General features: G+C 40.9%; 1 protein-coding gene across 3 annotated transcripts in view; it reads left to right on the top strand.

The window, feature by feature from the left end:
* The window catches only part of pitpnm3 (PITPNM family member 3), a 162033-nt gene that overhangs the window by 63976 nt on the left and 81187 nt on the right, over window positions 1-16870 (top strand). For all 3 annotated transcript variants that reach the window (XM_023152912.3, XM_004558176.5, XM_023152911.3), the window contains exon 2: window positions 13085-13180. In XM_023152912.3, coding sequence (XP_023008680.1) covers window positions 13085-13180 — 96 coding nt within the window. The remainder of the gene's footprint in view (window positions 1-13084; window positions 13181-16870) is intronic.

The raw sequence follows: 16870 nt of genomic DNA, 5'->3' as shown, positions 1-16870 counted from the left end.
GTCACCTTCTCTTCCAAATGGCGGACTTCCTGTTGGGTTTGCGTCAATGGGCCCACTGACTTTTTTGTTCGTCTTGGCATGATACACATGTGTGCCAAATTTCATACATGTAGCCCAAACGATGTGGTCGTAGGGCTGCATTTTACAAGGCATAGGTGGCGCTGTAGAGCCATTTCCCAGTGCTCATATGTAAAACCATTAAAATACAAAATTTTTCACCAGACCTGGCATGTGTGCAAAATTTCATGAGTTTTTGAGCATGTTTAGGCCCTCAAAAAGGCCCTTGTTTGGGGTGAATAATAATAATAATAATAATAATAATAATAATAATAAGAAACGGAGCAGATACAATAGGGCCTTCGCACTCTCAGTGCTCGGGCCCTAATAATAATAATAATAATAATAATAATAATAATAATTAAAGCTGCAAGCAGCGTTATGAGGGCCCTCGCACCCCCGGCACGTCGAGCCACTGCCAACACCTCAAACCGGCACGTCCGATGTGATGTCACATTGATGGATTTCATGCTTTTAATCACCAGCTAACATTTCATCTTATTCAACCAGGATTATAGTCATGCCACTAGGTGGCGCTCTAACCATTATTGACAAATAGCATAACAAACATTTCCAAGCTCGAGTCTCATCACACCTGCGACCTTTGGGAGAGATTGGACATTGTGTTTTTTAGTGACAGCAGATTACTGCTTTTTGCGAGTGATTGAAACTCTACGTGCCGCCATGACCACCCCGTTTCCCTGAACGGAAAAAGCTTCGCAATTTAACATCACAAAGGTCTTTAGATTCTACACACTGAAGAATGCTTCAATATGATGAAATCCCTTGGAGGAGTTCGTCAAAGTATGAGGCCTGAAAAGGGGGGAAAATGTCATCAAAATTACACATTAATTTTAAAATGGCTGACTTCCTGTTGGATTTGGGATATTGCTCCAAGAGACTTTTTTGTACATCTTGATATCTTACACAAGCTTACCAAGTGTCAGACTCATAGATGAAACACAGAGCAGGGGCTGATGTTTTGAAATATTGTAGGGGGCGCTGTGGAGCCATTTTGCGCTATTCAAGGAAAATGGTTACAGAACAACAATGCCTTCATCCATTTGGAGGTGTGTGCCAAATTTCAAGCCTCTATAAACTTTCCAAGCCCCTCAAAAGCCACTTTATCTTTCATGATGAACCGCGTTGCCACCAGGGTGCGCCGTTCAGTTTAAAGTCACAATTTTTGCACTGAAGCATCACGAGGGACTGATGGTGATATTCACCGCTTTTGAGGTGGCCACGATGAACCTGTGAAAATCAGTACAACAAAGTTAAAGCCATGACATTTCCTGTTGCCACTAGGTGGCGCTGTCCGTATTTCCGACAATGGGCACATCAATCTGTTCAGGGCGGGTCTGACATCATGCCTGTAAAGTCTGGTACTGATCAGACTGGATTTCATTGAGTTATACTAATTTGTTTCTTCATGGCGTGACATCAAAGTTCGCCATGCTGCTGGGGTCACACCCTTTTGCAAAAAGTCACAGCTTTCACTGTAACCCAAGACCAACTCCTTAAGGCTTTCCTGGAGAAATTTGAGGCTGCAGATGTCACCCATCACTATACTGTACCCCAAAGTCTAAAACATGACATTTCCTGTTCCCACTAGGTGGCGCTGTCCTTCATGTCAAATATGGCAGTTGAAATATGTTCAGGGGTGGAGCCTTATCATATGTGTTCACTTTGGTCAAGGTCAGAAAATGTATGACAAAATGAGAGGCAATAAGATTTTCATGGCGAGTCATCGAAATTCGCCATGGCGCCACGGCCTCATAGTATTGTGAAAACTCAAAAGCTCCGCAATTTAACATGGCACAAGGGTGTAGTTGACACTGACCAAATATGAAGGTTATGAAATCAAACCCCAAGGAGGAGTTCGCAAAAGTTCGAGGCATGGAAATGGCAAAATTAGAGCCAAAATGTCACCTTCTCTTCCAAATGGCGGACTTCCTGTTGGGTTTGCGTCTATGGGCCCACAGACTTTTTTGTTCGTCTTGGCATGATACATATGTGTGCCAAATTTCATACATGTAGCTCAAACGATGTGGTCGTAGGGCTGCATTTAACAAGGCATAGGTGGCGCTCTAGAGCCATTTCCCAGTGCTCATATGTAAAACCATTAAAATACAAAATTTTTCACCAGACCTGGCATGTGTGCAAAATTTCATGAGTTTTTGAGCATGTTTAGGCCCTCAAAAAGGCCCTTGTTTCGCCTGAATAATAATAATAATAATAATAATAATAATAAGAAACGGAGCAGATACAATAGGGCCTTCGCACTCTCGGTGCTCGGGCCCTAATAATAAACAGAGCAATTACAATAGGGCCTTCGCACTGTCAGTGCTCGGGCCCTAATAATAATAATAATAATAATAATAAACAGAGCAATTACAATAGGGCCTTCGCACTGTCAGTGCTCGGGCCCTAATTAAAGCTGCAAGCAGCGTTATGAGGGCCCTCGCACCCCCGGCGCGTCGAGTCACGCCCAACACCTAAAACCAGCACCTCCGATCTGATGTCACATTGATGGAATTCATGCATTTAACCACCAGCTAACATTTCAACTCATTCATTCGTGATTAGTTAGTTCTTCCACTAGGTGGCGCTCTAACCATTATGTACAAATGGCATAACAAACACTTCCGAGCTCGAGTCTCATCACACCTGAGACGTTTGGGAGAGATTGGACATTGTGTTTTTGAGTGACAGCAGATTACTGCTTTTTGGCGAGTGATTCAAACTCTAAGTGCCACCATAACCACCCCGTTTCACTGAACGTAAAAAGCTTCGCAATTTAACATCACAAAGGTCTTTAGATTCCACACACAGGAGATCGCATCAATCTGATGAAATCCCTTTGAGGAGTTCGTCAAAGAACGGTGCCTGGAAAGAGGGGAAAATGTTGCCAAAATTGCACATTAATTTTAAAATGGCTGACTTCCTGTTGGATTTGGGATATTGCTCCAAGAGACTTTTTTGTACATCTTGATATCTCCTATAAGCTTACCAGGTTTCAGAATCATACATAGAACACAGAGCAGGGGCTGTGGTTTTGAAATTTTGTAGGGGGCGCTGTGGAGCAATTTCGCGCTATTCAATGAAAATGATCACATGCCAACAAAGCCTTAATCCATTTGGAGGTGTGTGCCAAATTTCAAGCCTCTATAAACTTGCCAAGACCCTCAAAAGCCACTTCATCTTTCATGTTGAACAGCGTTGCCACCAGGGTGCGCCGTTCAGTTTAAACTCACAATTTTTGCACTGAGGCATCACGAGGGACTGATGGTGATATTCACCGCTTTTGAGGTGGCCAAGATGAACCTGTGAAAATCAGTACAACAAAATTAAAGCCATGACATTTCCTGTTGCCACTAGGTGGCGCTGTCCTTTTTTCCGACAATGGGCACATCAATCTGTTCAGGGCGGGTCTGACATCATGCCTGTAAAGTTTGGTACTGATCAGACTGGATTTCATTGAGTTATACTAATTTGTTTCTTCATGGCGTGACATCAAAGTTCGCCATGCTGCTGGGGTCACACCCTTTTGCAAAAACTCACAGTTTTCACTGTAACCCAAGACCAACTCCTTAAGGCTTTCCTGGAGAAATTTGAGGCTGCAGATGTCACCCATCACTATACTGTACCCCAAAGTGTAAAACATGACATTTCCTGTTCCCGCTAGGTGGCGCTGTCCTTGAGGTCAAATATGGCAGTTGAAATATGTTCAGGGGTGGAGCCTTATCATATGTCTTGACTTTGGTCAAGGTCAGAAAATGTATGACAAAATGAGAGGCAATAAGATTTTCATGGCGAGTCATCGAAATTCGCCATGGCGCCACGGCCTCATAGTATTGTGAAAACTCAAAAGCTCCGCAATTTAACATGGCACAAGGGTGTAGTTGACACTGTCCAAATTTGAAGGTTATGAAATGAAACCCCAAGGAGGAGTTCGCAAAAGTTCGAGGCATGGAAATGGCAAAATTAGAGCCAAAATGTCACCTTCTCTTCCAAATGGCGGACTTCCTGTTGGGTTTGCGTCAATGGGCCCACAGACTTTTTTGTTCGTCTTGGCATGATACACATGTGTGCCAAATTTCATACATGTAGCTCAAACGATGTGGTCGTAGGGCTGCATTTAACAAGGCATAGGTGGCGCTCTAGAGCCATTTCCCAGTGCTCATATGTAAAACCATTAAAATACAAAATTTTTCACCAGACCTGGCATGTGTGCAAAATTTCATGAGTTTTTGAGCATGTTTAGGCCCTCAAAAAGGCCCTTGTTTCGCCTGAATAATAATAATAATAATAATAATAATAATAATAATAATAAGAAACGGAGCAGATACAATAGGGCCTTCGCACTCTCAGTGCTCGGGCCCTAATAAGAAACGGAGCAGATACAATAGGGCCTTCGCACTCTCGGTGCTCGGGCCCTAATAAGAAACGGAGCAGATACAATAGGGCCTTCGCACTCTCAGTGCTCGGGCCCTAATAATAATAATAATAATAATAATAATAATAATAATAAACAGAGCAATTACAATAGGGCCTTCGCACTGTCAGTGCTCGGGCCCTAATAATAATAAACAGAGCAATTACAATAGGGCCTTCGCACTGTCAGTGCTCGGGCCCTAATAATAATAATAATAATAATAATAATAATAATAAGAAACGGAGCAGATACAATAGGGCCTTCGCACTCTCGGTGCTCGGGCCCTAATAAATGTGCACCGTGCATCCACAGCCGCTGCTGAATTTAAAACCAGACCACAGTCTTTCTCTAATCTTAACTAAGCACTGTAGGCGCTTCAACATACATACTGCAAATGAATATTGTAAGATCAAGATCAGATATTGATAAACACAAACATGTTAGGAGTTCCCTGAGAGTAGCCTTCATTTAAAAGCACTGGCAAATGGGAGAAGTTTGCCTTGAGGGCTTACTGCAAAAATATTGCTATAACAGAAAATGTGCATAAATATATATGTGTGTACAAATGTATTAAATGTATATATGCATGTATTAATAAATGTAAATAAACTGTGATTAAGTCAACCATATTCAAAATAGTCCAGAAGAACTTCTGATTTCATATAGGACATGGACTTTAACTCCAGGATGACAGTCCTGTGTCTGACCTGTTTATTTGTTATGATTCGTTCAGTTCACTCTCACTAAGCTGACTTTCTGAATCTTTATCTTCCCGAAAGCGTTTCTCCTGTAAAGCATCACTGTCGAAAGAACATTAAGAGGCGAGGGGTAGTTAATGACACAGTATGCTGTCATGACTTCCAATACTTCTTTCCTCCAATTTGTTTTTAAAAACACAGCACTTTTGTGTTTTAGAGCTTTCAGTGTTAAGTGGTGTTAATAATTAAACACAACTGGGACTTGGAACTACAACCCGATTACATCAACAGTCGTGTTCCTGTGCAAATGCATCACAAAAAATGTGTGTGCACTGGGAGTGGCAAGGGTACAGAAAACAACACTCTTCACAGCATACTTAGTAGAGCTAAGTGGTGACAAGATGTTGTTGTGAAGCAAGCTGCACTAAATGGATGGATTAAAAAGTGTCCGTTAATCTAAGGCAGTTTTACAAGGCGAAGAAGATTATGAACCCAGGCCATTAAACCTGTAGGACAGGTACCTACTCATCCCATAGAGTATGTATAATAATTTCTGGAGTCTACGTTGTGAAGCCTGTTAGGGTTTTATCTGCTGCCGTGTTGATTTTGTTTTGTTTTGGATTTGGAGTTGCCATATTTGAATGAGAAGTTAGAGCTTAAGCAACCAAATTGTATTCGTTAACTGTATGGGTGCAAATCATAGACATAGGTACCTACTAATTAGTGCTAAGTAAGAGACTATAGAAATATTATAATGTCACTTTTCAAAACTGGAGCTCAAACTTCTAGGACAGTCTTACCCTGCAGCAAACCGTTCTACTTTTAGATAACAAGTTTGAGAGGTCAGGTTCAGTCACTCGAGTTGATGGTTACCAGACATCTACTGGCTACAGGTTTTTGTGACTTTATGCCTAATCCAAATGGGTGTGTTTTTAAATAAATAAATAAACACAGGTGTGGATAAAAAGAGGAAATTAGCGATAGAAACCTAAACAGTATTTTGTGGTTGGCTGCAACCATGTTGCTGTTGGACATTTTAACATGGGACTGACTCTATTTTAGAGCTAAGTGAATACTGGGGTAACTGCAATTCACATATGCATTGAAAGTAGATAGAAGAGGACTATTAGTCTCAGCAGTCTGACTCAAAATATTAATTTTCAGTTACTAATAGGGCTTACTAAAGCCTGTTGGTTTCCATAAACCAGCAAGATGCTGAAATTTATACTGTTTGCAGTTTGCTTGATCATAGTCTGTAGTTCTTTCAAGCTGTCACCAGTATCTGTTGGGGTATAGTGTAGGATGAATGCCCTGTGGGGACTTACAGCAATCATTTCCATTACCCAGTGGGGAAGGCACTGCGTGGTGATATAGGCACTCTGGTGTGAGGTTTCAGCCACCCAAGCAATTGGTTAGATTTCCTAAACCTAATAATGCATTCAGAGTGCATGCGCAGCTCCAAAAGTAAACTGAATGTAGTAGCATCCACAGAATATTCATTAGATTGGTATCGGTGCCAGCTGTAGGTCCACTGAATAAAAAAGTAGCACTTTAAAAACACTTGGAGGATCTCATAAGGTGACTGACAGTGTATGCAGGGCACTCGACAAATCAAATCCCACAATGGAGCGCCCTGCTTGGCTGTTTTTTAAGGCAGCAGCTGACTTGGTATATGTGGAAAGTACCGGTAAGAGTTTTTATTTTTAAAGTAGTTAGGATGCTGTGAACCCCATGGGCTTCTCTTCACACTCAGCATGTGCTTTCCTTGCCCACCATCCTTTTCAACTCTGTGGCATGCAGGAACGCCTCCTCCCATCAGTACGCTTTCACATCACGGCTCTTTCAAACAGCTGACAGTAAAATGGATAGCACAGTGGAGAGTGACGGCTCAGATATTACATACAGGTAGAGACTTGTAACCATACAAGCCTGAAAGTTTGTGTTTTGCCCTTTGAGAGTGTTTGCCTGCTTTCATGTAGAATGCAAACATGACCAAGTCTTCCAAGCTCACTATGTACAGTAGAATCACAGCTTTATTCCCAACATTAACTGCTATACTCTACCATTGTTGAATGTCACCATTCATACATACTACAGTGGGGCAAAAAAGTATTTAGTCAGCCACCGATTGTGCAAGTTCCCCCACTTAAAATGATGACAGAGGTCAGTAATTTGCACCAGAGGTACACTTCAACTGTGAGAGACAGAATGTGAAAAAAAATCCATGAATCCACATGGTACGATTTGTAAAGAATTTATTCGTAAATCAGGGTGGAAAATAAGTATTTGGTCACCTCAAACAAGGAAAATCTCTGGCTCTCACAGACCTGTAACGTCTTCTGTAAGAAGCTTTTCTGTCTCCCACTCGTTACCTGTATGAATGGCACCTGTTTGAACTCATCATCTGTATAAAAGACACCTGTCCACAGCCTCAAACAGTCAGACTCCAAACTCCGCCATGGCCAAGACCAAAGAGCTTTCGAAGGACACCAGGAAAAGTATTGTAGACCTGCACCAGACTGGGAAGAGTGAATCTACAATAGGCAAGCAGCTTGGTGTGAAAAAATCAACTGTGGGAGCAATCATCAGAAAATGGAAGACATACAAGACCACTGATAATCTCCCTCGATCTGGGGCTCCACGCAAGATCTCATCCCGTGGGGTCAAAATGATCATGAGAACGGTGAGCAAAGATCCCAGAACCACACGGGGGGACCTGGTGAATGACCTGCAGAGAGCTGGGACCAAAGTAACAAAGGTCACCATCAGTAACACACTACAACGGCAGGGGATCAAATCCCGCAGTGCCAGACGTGTTCCGCTGCTGAAGGCAGTGCATGTCCAGGCCCGTCTGAAGTTTGCCAGAGAGCACATGGATGATACAGCAGAGGATTGGGAGAATGTCATGTGGTCAGATGAAACCAAAGTAGAACTTTTTGGTATAAACTCAACTCGTCGTGTTTGGAGGAAGAAGAATACTGAGTTGCATCCCAAGAACACCATACCTACTTTGAAGCATGGGGGTGGAAACATCATGCTATGGGGCTGTTTTTCTGCCAAGGGGACAGGACGACTGATCCGTGTTAAGGACAGAATGAATGGGGCCATGTATCGTGAGATTTTGAGCCAAAACCTCCTTCCATCAGTGAGAACTTTGAAGATGAAACGCGGCTGGGTCTTCCAACATGACAATGATCCAAAACACACCGCCCAGGCAACAAAGGAGTGGCTCCGTAAGAAGCATTTGAAAGTCCTGGAGTGGCCTAGCCAGTCTCCAGACCTCAACCCCATAGAAAATCTGTGGCGGGAGTTGAAAGTTCGTGTTGCTCGGCGACAGCCCCAAGATCTGCATGGAGGAATGGGCCAAAATACCAGCTACTGTGTGTGCAAACCTGGTAAAGACCTATAGTAAACGTTTGACCTCTGTTATTGCCAACAAAGGGGAGAGAGAGAGAGAGAAAGAGAGCGAGAGAGAGAGGCGATGGTGTTACCGTCGTTGTTGCTAACCACAACAGTTTATTTTGAAAATGAAAATGAAACGATAGACGTTTTTATATCGTCATCCGATATATATCGTCATCGAACAGCCCTATCAACAATACAGTAACGTACAATAAGAATACACAGTAAATAAATCCAGAGCATCCATCCCATACTTGCCCTGACACCACATGAACGTCACAGACAAATATCAAACACTGCAGAAAAGGATAAATATACCAATCTTCCCCATCATCTTTTATAACTGCAGATGGCAGGGAATGCAGGGGTTGCAGGGATTGTTGAAAGAAAAAGCACCTTTCAAAGGTACTGCTTGTGTGATTGTGCATTATTTCCCCTTTTTGAATCAGAACCACGGGCTACAATGTGAATGCCAGCATTAGTAGTTCTGCTCTCATAATCATTTAGGCATAAATCTATAATCTCTTGTCCAGGATGTAAGCCAAACACCTAAATTAGGTGGATAAAATCGTTCTAATACATCCTTTTTGCACACAAATAAAAATAATGTTTTCATTATTATTTCTTCCATTAAGTGTGACCCTGTTGATATAGTTAGAACTAATACAGCTCAAATGAACAACCAAATGCATTCCAAATCTTGTACCAGGCAAAGATGAATACACCAGAGATTGTCCTCCATCTCATCTTGTATTTCGTGCTGTGTTTTGATGTCTGTGCCACTGCCAGAAGTCAGTCTGACACAATACATAAAATATAAATGAGAGGGTAGGCAAGTGGGCTACCACAAGCAGGCATGCCAGCTGTCTGTCGTTTCATAGCATTGTACTGCTGACTCACTTACAGAATAATAGAATAATGTGCGCTTTGTCTGCTGTACTTACCTGTCTTCTGGTCAAGGCTTTGCTGAGCATTTTAAATGTATTTATAGCTCCTGTTTCCATTTTGTTAAAGTGGGTGGAGGAATATTTCCAATTTCAAAGTGTTTTCCTGGAAATAGCAATCATCTTGGTGTTTGGTGCAGTAATTGCTTATTTGTCTGTGAGCAGAGAATTATATTTTGGCTAGATTGCCTTGCTCTGTGTACGTTGGGCTCCCTGACCGGTTGTTGACACAAATTAGTGCTCAGGGATGGTATATAAGGGATTCCTGTGTAATGTGCTGGAAAAATGCAGTTTTGGCTAGGGGTGCTGCTGCTGGTCTGAATGTTGATGCACAATAAATGCTCACTCAAGGACTGGACTAATCCACGCTTGAGCCTGCTCAATCATTCTCCATTGCAGAGAAAAGGGAAAAGGCTGCGTTGTGGTTCAGGGATCCCATAGTCCCTTGAGGACAATTTGCTGATAGAGAAAGTTGCTGCTAAGTCAAAGGTTGAAGAGCAAACTTCACCCTAATCCTTATTTATTAGGCCTGTTGATTATTTATGTCATCATCCTTTATGGGAGAAAAGCAAGGTTACTGAGTCATCTATCCATGTTATTCCTTATGCCATAATCATAGAGCTACCTCACAGCAGTCCAGTGTGAGTAAAGATCCAGCCTAGATGTGACGTAATATGAAGCTATACGATCCGAGCCTGTGTGGCTTCATATTACAACAAGAAAAAATAAGTTCTTCCTAGCCAGGCTTATACTATAGTCACTAACTATTAAGTTAGCTAATGCTGTGTTAGCATTGCATTGCATTCTGCAGATTTACACATATGGAAAGAGCCGGAACAGTCAAATGCTATAACTTAATACAATTTTAGCTTTTCAGTAGGTATCTGTAAACTTATGTTTAGTCATTACATCTATGAATTACAATAGATTAGATCATTTTTATCGTACTATTTGGTTCTTCCTCCCTGGTATCGGCTATAAATTGTAAATAAACTCTCTCGTCACCTATTGTGTGAACAGACATGCACCTGTGCCAGCATGCCTCTGCTCTTTGCCTGTTCCAGGCAAGTAGATTGATACATTACAGTAGATCGATATCATTAAATATCCTCAGTGCACAATTGAATTGGCAGAACTTGTTGTATGGAAATGTAGTCAGATTCAGTCTTTCTGTCTTTGCTAAATATTTAGGATTTGCATGATTTCTATGATTGGTGGTATAATTTAGCAATTTTCATCACATATGCTGCTGTGCAACAAGTCTTTTTGCTTTCAAGGTGCAAGACCTAAAGTGTTCTTAAAATAGCTCTCTAGGCTTGCTAAAGGCTGGCTGGTTGGCTGTTTTTTATTTTTTTTAATTAATTAATTTGTTTTCACTCGTTTTCAGTCAAGTGTAGATACCTAACCATTTTTTTAGATAAAATATTTTTTGTTTGTTAAGCCACTTAACCTTGATTTGTGAATCATTCAAACATAAATGTTCTGTCTACACATAACAGACAGCTTGACAAAGAATCAGTTTTAGTTACCTTTAAGCACTGTTACTAGGTCCCATCTTAAAACATATAATTTGCTCTGATTTTGTTAGCTGAATCTATGAAAACTGCCAAAGATAGCATCATTTAACAGACATAAATAGTATTTTTGCCCTAGCTAACACCTGAAAACCTGGCATATCTCAGCATGCTGTGCCAGTGTGTCCTTAAAGAATTTGAAGAACTTGGACAAGTGGAGGATAGAAGAAGTGGTAGGCTTTTAAAAAAACAGTTGAGTAACAGTATCTGAAAGTCATGCACAAAGTCATGCAAAAAAAAGAAAGATAAAACTGAAAATCCAGCAACGACCTGACACACAATCTGAGACATGCAATCTTGCAATCTCAATCTGTAGTTGACTCTTCACTGAAGCCTCAATAGAAATGGTCTCAGTGAAAGAGTCACTGTGAAGAAGCCGTTCTTAAGTAAGAGAAACAGGGAGAAAAAGCTAAGGTATGCCAAATTACACAAAAACTGGAGCAAAAATCAATGGCAATATAGTGATGAGTCCAATTCTGGAATATCTGATTCAAACAATCATCAATATTTATGAAGGAAATCAAGAGAGAGGTACAACAGTGAGTGTTCACAGCCACCTGTAAAACACGGTGGAGGCCCTGTCATGGTTTGGTGCTGCATTTCTGACAGTGGTGTTGGGGATGATGCGAAGATTGATGAAATTATGAACGCAGAAAATAAAGTAAAATTTTGATCCACGATGCAATACCATTTGGAAAGCATTTGATTATCAATGGCTTTATTTTTCCACGGGTCAATGATGGTAAACGCAGTGCTAATGAGGTAAAAGCCTCTATGGGGAAAAACACAGAGTGGAGCACTGACAGTCATGGACTGGCCCTCCTAGAGCACTAACCACAATATTATTGAAGCAGTGTGAGACTATCTTGAGAGAGAATGGAGCAAAAGGCAGGCAAGAAGAGCGTTGAATGTCCTCGAGAACTGCTCCTAAGGACTACTTAAAGAAATTACAGGAAAGCTTGCTAGAGAGAGTTCAGAGTGTGTTGAAGAGTAAAGGTGGTCATACAGAATATTGACTTTCAATTAATATTGTGCAAACTCTTCCTGTTGCCTTATAAGCTGTATTTTTACACATCGCTTTAAACAATTACAAATTTGTAGTGTAAACTTACACGTGTAGGTTTGCAATGAAGGACATAATTCACAATAATTCCTAAATAATTCATAATTTCCCTGAAGGGACCTCCCCAAGGGATTAATAAAGTTCTATTCTATTCTGTTCTATTCTAAAAGTTATACTGCCCAGTGAATTCTTGCACATTGAAGGAGATGCGAAAATGTTGCTTTAAGATTAAACCAGGAGGAGTCAAGAAGGAAATGTGGTTCATTACCAGTACATCATCACAATGCAGCAGAGGTCAGAGGAATCTTTCTTTGAGCTTTATCACATTGCTGTCCCAAGGAGAAAAACAGTAAATAAACATCATCTGAACTTTGGTACAGGTCTTTTGAACTTCACTTGAGATCCAGCACATTCAGTGGAGTTGACATTGTGTTTTCTCAGTTTTGACCCACTGTGTTTCAGACTACTGCTACTTCAGTGAATTTTAAGAAATCATTTTGCTGTTCTTGGCTGTTTGCCGTGGTTTTATGTGTGGATACTTGAGAGTAAACACTGTGAACAAATGGAAAAAGGCTTAAATTTTTTTGTTGTTGTCCCTGTTCTTGTATCAGAAGGTCATGAAAAACACTGCCTGGCTGTCTTGTTGAGACACTTGTGGGCTGCGACAGTGCTCAAAGGAAAGTCCAATTGGGTCTTTTCACCTGCTGTGACACTTGAAAGGCCAAGCACTCCCACCTGGGGCTTTCACACTTGTTTTTCTCTCCAAATCTTTAGAGGTGTCAACCAACGTAAAGAAAAGGAAAAAATACAAATATGTTTGAGTTGTCTGTCCTTGTCTTTCTTCATTTACTGCATTACGTTGACCGACTCTAAAAGCAGAATTTTCACCCTTTTTTTTTTTGGATTCACAGGTTCGTCAAGAAAACACAGCGCCACTCATTGGTGCCTGCAGAATATTGCACAAGAATCAGTCGACAGCTCCGATGAGGAGTTCTTTGACGCCAGAGGTTAGTAAGAAATTGCATGTCCTCATCTCCTCGTGCCTTCATCTTGTAGTTTTTGGACTTTCCAACATTATTAGTGAACGAAATAACCCAAACTTATTATCAGCATTTCAAAAAACCTCTATACTTGTTTTCCTTGCTGCCCTTTTCACTGAAGGAGCTGAAGAAAATGTATCCTGTAGGCATTATGATAGATAAATTATTCATTACTGAAAGGTTCCAGGTGTGTTTAGGCTTCAAGGAAGCATTAAAAATAGCAGTAACACTATTTTAAAAAGGCATCTGTGCTGGCAAGGACAAGTAACAAAAAACCGCAACTCTTGCTGGACAAAATGACACATCCTTGTTTAGTATTTAGGGAAAAGAGGCCAAAAGGAGCTGGGTGCAGCTGCTAGCAACGAATACAAGATGATTTGTCAGCATAATGTGGGTGCAAGGCAGACAAACAAAGTAAGGAACAAATCTGAAAAACATACAGAATTATACAAAGAACCACGAATAACAATGAATAACAAATTTCAAATGATTGCAGAGTTGTCTGTTTCTGTTTCATCAAACAAACACTACACAGACAGCTTCGATTGGTGGTGCAGGTATTTTTCAGTGTCTTCTCTCAATGATGAAAACTTGCTTAAAAGAGCCAATAATCGCTAATCTCAACAATTAAGAATCTGGGATATCATACAAGATTGAATTCCAACTACAGAATAATAAATCAAATAATAAAACTAGACAAATGTAACAGGTTGTGACAAAGGTTAATTAGCTCCTTGTATTTCAAAGCAGAAGGTCCGTATTGTGTATTTATGATTGCTGTAGTGACCGGACTTGATATAGATGACAAATGAAGTCTGTCACTCTTAATTGTTGTCCACTTTCCTGCTGAAGATCCTTTTAAATTCATTTAGATGTCAGCTTGACCATAAATAGACACACTTGAGAACATGCTGGACTGCTAGCCTTTTCACGGTCCCAGTGGGAGTTAATCAGCGAATAAGTACAACACTTATCGCTCCAATTATCCACTCCAAGTGCTTATCCCCAAAGAGTCTGGTGGTAGAGATACTTCTGAATTATGGTTTTAGTAGTGTAACATGTTCTTATTTTACATTAGGTCGGTGAATATCCAGCAGTGTGTTTAGAGTTTCGGGTGTTTAGTGTTCTTTTGTATGAGATGAAAACATGATAAAAATGTGCCTCTGGGGTATCAGATAAAAAGTGCTGCACTCATTTCTATTTTTGCATTTAAGGGAAAATGTAAGTCACATGTTCGATGTGGAGGAACTTTATATAACAGTCTTGTCCTTAACTTTTGCTTTTATCGATGCCATTTTCCCTACCATTTTCATTCAGTTTTGTTTGATTTTCCTTGCCTCCCCTCTCCCGCGTAGTCTCTTTGCCAAAAAAAGGCACGTTTACAACTCATAGTCTTAGAAAACATTAAATATTTATCCTTATCACAGCTGTTGCAGAGCAGAGCTGTGCATTGCACTGCATTTTATGAGGCCGGCATCGAGGCGCCTATCAGTGGCGAGGAATCACTGGGGGAAAAGATAGCACACATGCCTTATATGTGAGCCGATGTACCTCATCACCCTCACACTATCTGCAGCATGGAATTCCACTCTCAGCCAAGAAATATCCCACGTGGCTGTGAAGCAGAGAGAAACGGAGATGTCCCTTATGTCCTTTGATTAAATATTGGTGGTTAATGGGGAAAGAAGCTGCAATTATCTTGACGATATTTTCTTTGTGTTTATGTATTTCTTGTTAATTAGTTCAAATGAACATTTTGGCACTGTTGGAAAATGTGCTTATTTGCCTACTAGCTGTGAAGCTTCATAGTTAGAGTATGATATTGGAATCTGTCATGGTCCTGGGCCATGTTGGCCCAGTATTCTTAGTTTTCATGTATTTTTGTATTTTGTTCCTTATTTAGGCCATGCTTCCTGGGTTGCTCTGTTACGTTGTTCCTTATGTGTTTTCCCCTTGTGACTCTTACCCCCTGTGTGCCCCTCTGTGTATCTGTGAGCCCTCGTCTCTCCTTGTGTTTTATTCCATGTTTTCCCCAGCCCGTTATGTCTGTGTTCTCCCCGTGCTCTCTCTCCTCCTGTCTGAACCTCTGTGTACTTCCTGTTTTACTTTGACAGTCTCCCGTCAGTGTTGCGTTTACTCCTGCCGTGTCTTGTTATGATTATCAGTGTCACCTGTGTTCCCCGTGTGTTCCCACTTCCCTCGTTAACCCTCTGTGTATTTATGTCTGCGTCTCCCTCAGTTCGGTGTCGCGTTCTCCCTTCATCCATGGCCGTGCGTTTCTCTGTGTGTTACGTTATAGTTTCCCGGTTTAATTTGTAGGGTTCTGCTCTCCAGCAATAAAGCCGTGAATTTTGAGTTCATTCCTGCCTCTGTGAGTTTGCGATTGGGTCCTCATCCAGCCTGCACACAGCCGAATCATGACAGAATCAGTCTTTACACCTTAAATAGGATTGGCGGACCTCTAGTATGATTGCAGAGGTCATCTATCATCCTAATTCTGTGAGAACCTGCCATGCCTCTAATTTGTAAAGTAAAAATTCTACTATAGGTTTCTAACCAGAGAAGTCCTATGTTGTTGGGAGATGCAAAGAGAGACTGCTGAGAATATTCAAAAATGATGATCCGCTGAGGCAACGCCTGAAGGGAGCAGCTGAAAAAGAAGACTCCCTGTGTTACCGTTAGTCCCCTGTGATTTCAGCTTTTTTTTAAAGCACACTTTTTTCTGCCTCTTTGCTGCACGATGAATAAGTTGTATGCTGTCTATTAAAAATTAAAAGTTATACAGTGCAGTTTCAAGAGGATATATATTGCTACATAACCTAGAGACCAATTTACAGAGAGAGCTCAGTGCATGGTAGCATGCGTTTCAACAGGCTCAGCAGTCATTGTGTGCAGCCTATTGATGGTTATGCAAATAGCAACCAGAGATGTCAGTTATTACATTGTTTGGTAATAACTGACATGTTTCACAGTTAGAGGGTAATTTCTAAATGACACGATGTCCCCCCTTGTAATAATCCCATGTCAAGATTATTTAGGTTGTTAATTAACCTTTTTCCTAATTTCCTGCCTGTATACCCACCAAAGCTAACTGGCTATAATCTGTAGCTTCAGACATAAACTGCTGTGGAACATCTGTCTCCTCAAAGCAGTCAAGATAGCTGAAACACTGATCAAGGAGGATGCTATTGTTTTCCAGTCATGAATTTTGCATTTTATAGAGAATCTGTAACATCAAAGTTTCCATATCCATCTGTTGTGAGGTGAAAACCCTGTTGCTTCTTTGTAGAGTGGCCTGAATTTGTATTCAAGACGCTTTTCACCAAGCACCATTCGGTTTTGGTCCTGTCTTTTATTTCAGGCCATTTCGTCCATCTCTAGTTGGATTATTGCTTGTTTGTTTGGTCTGTGGAGAACAAACATATCACATCTCATTTTGTCATCTCTCACCAAGCACACTATCGGAAGGACTTGGGGCAGGCCAGTGTTTTTGAAGTATTAGGTTGTGAAAACCCTGGATTATCCTTTCAAGTTGGATGAAAGCAAGACTGTTTCATTCTGCAAAGAAGGCTCTTAAGAATGAGCACAAGTGAAAGAGGATATACAGCGTAGCACAGAGAGGGGAGCATATTCTAACTGAATTTATTTTTTCCTTGA

The sequence above is a fragment of the Maylandia zebra genome, linkage group LG14 (assembly GCF_041146795.1).
Source record: "Maylandia zebra isolate NMK-2024a linkage group LG14, Mzebra_GT3a, whole genome shotgun sequence".
NCBI classification, from domain to species: Eukaryota; Metazoa; Chordata; class Actinopteri; order Cichliformes; family Cichlidae; genus Maylandia; species Maylandia zebra.
This window is presented reverse-complemented; position numbering and strand designations above follow the sequence as displayed.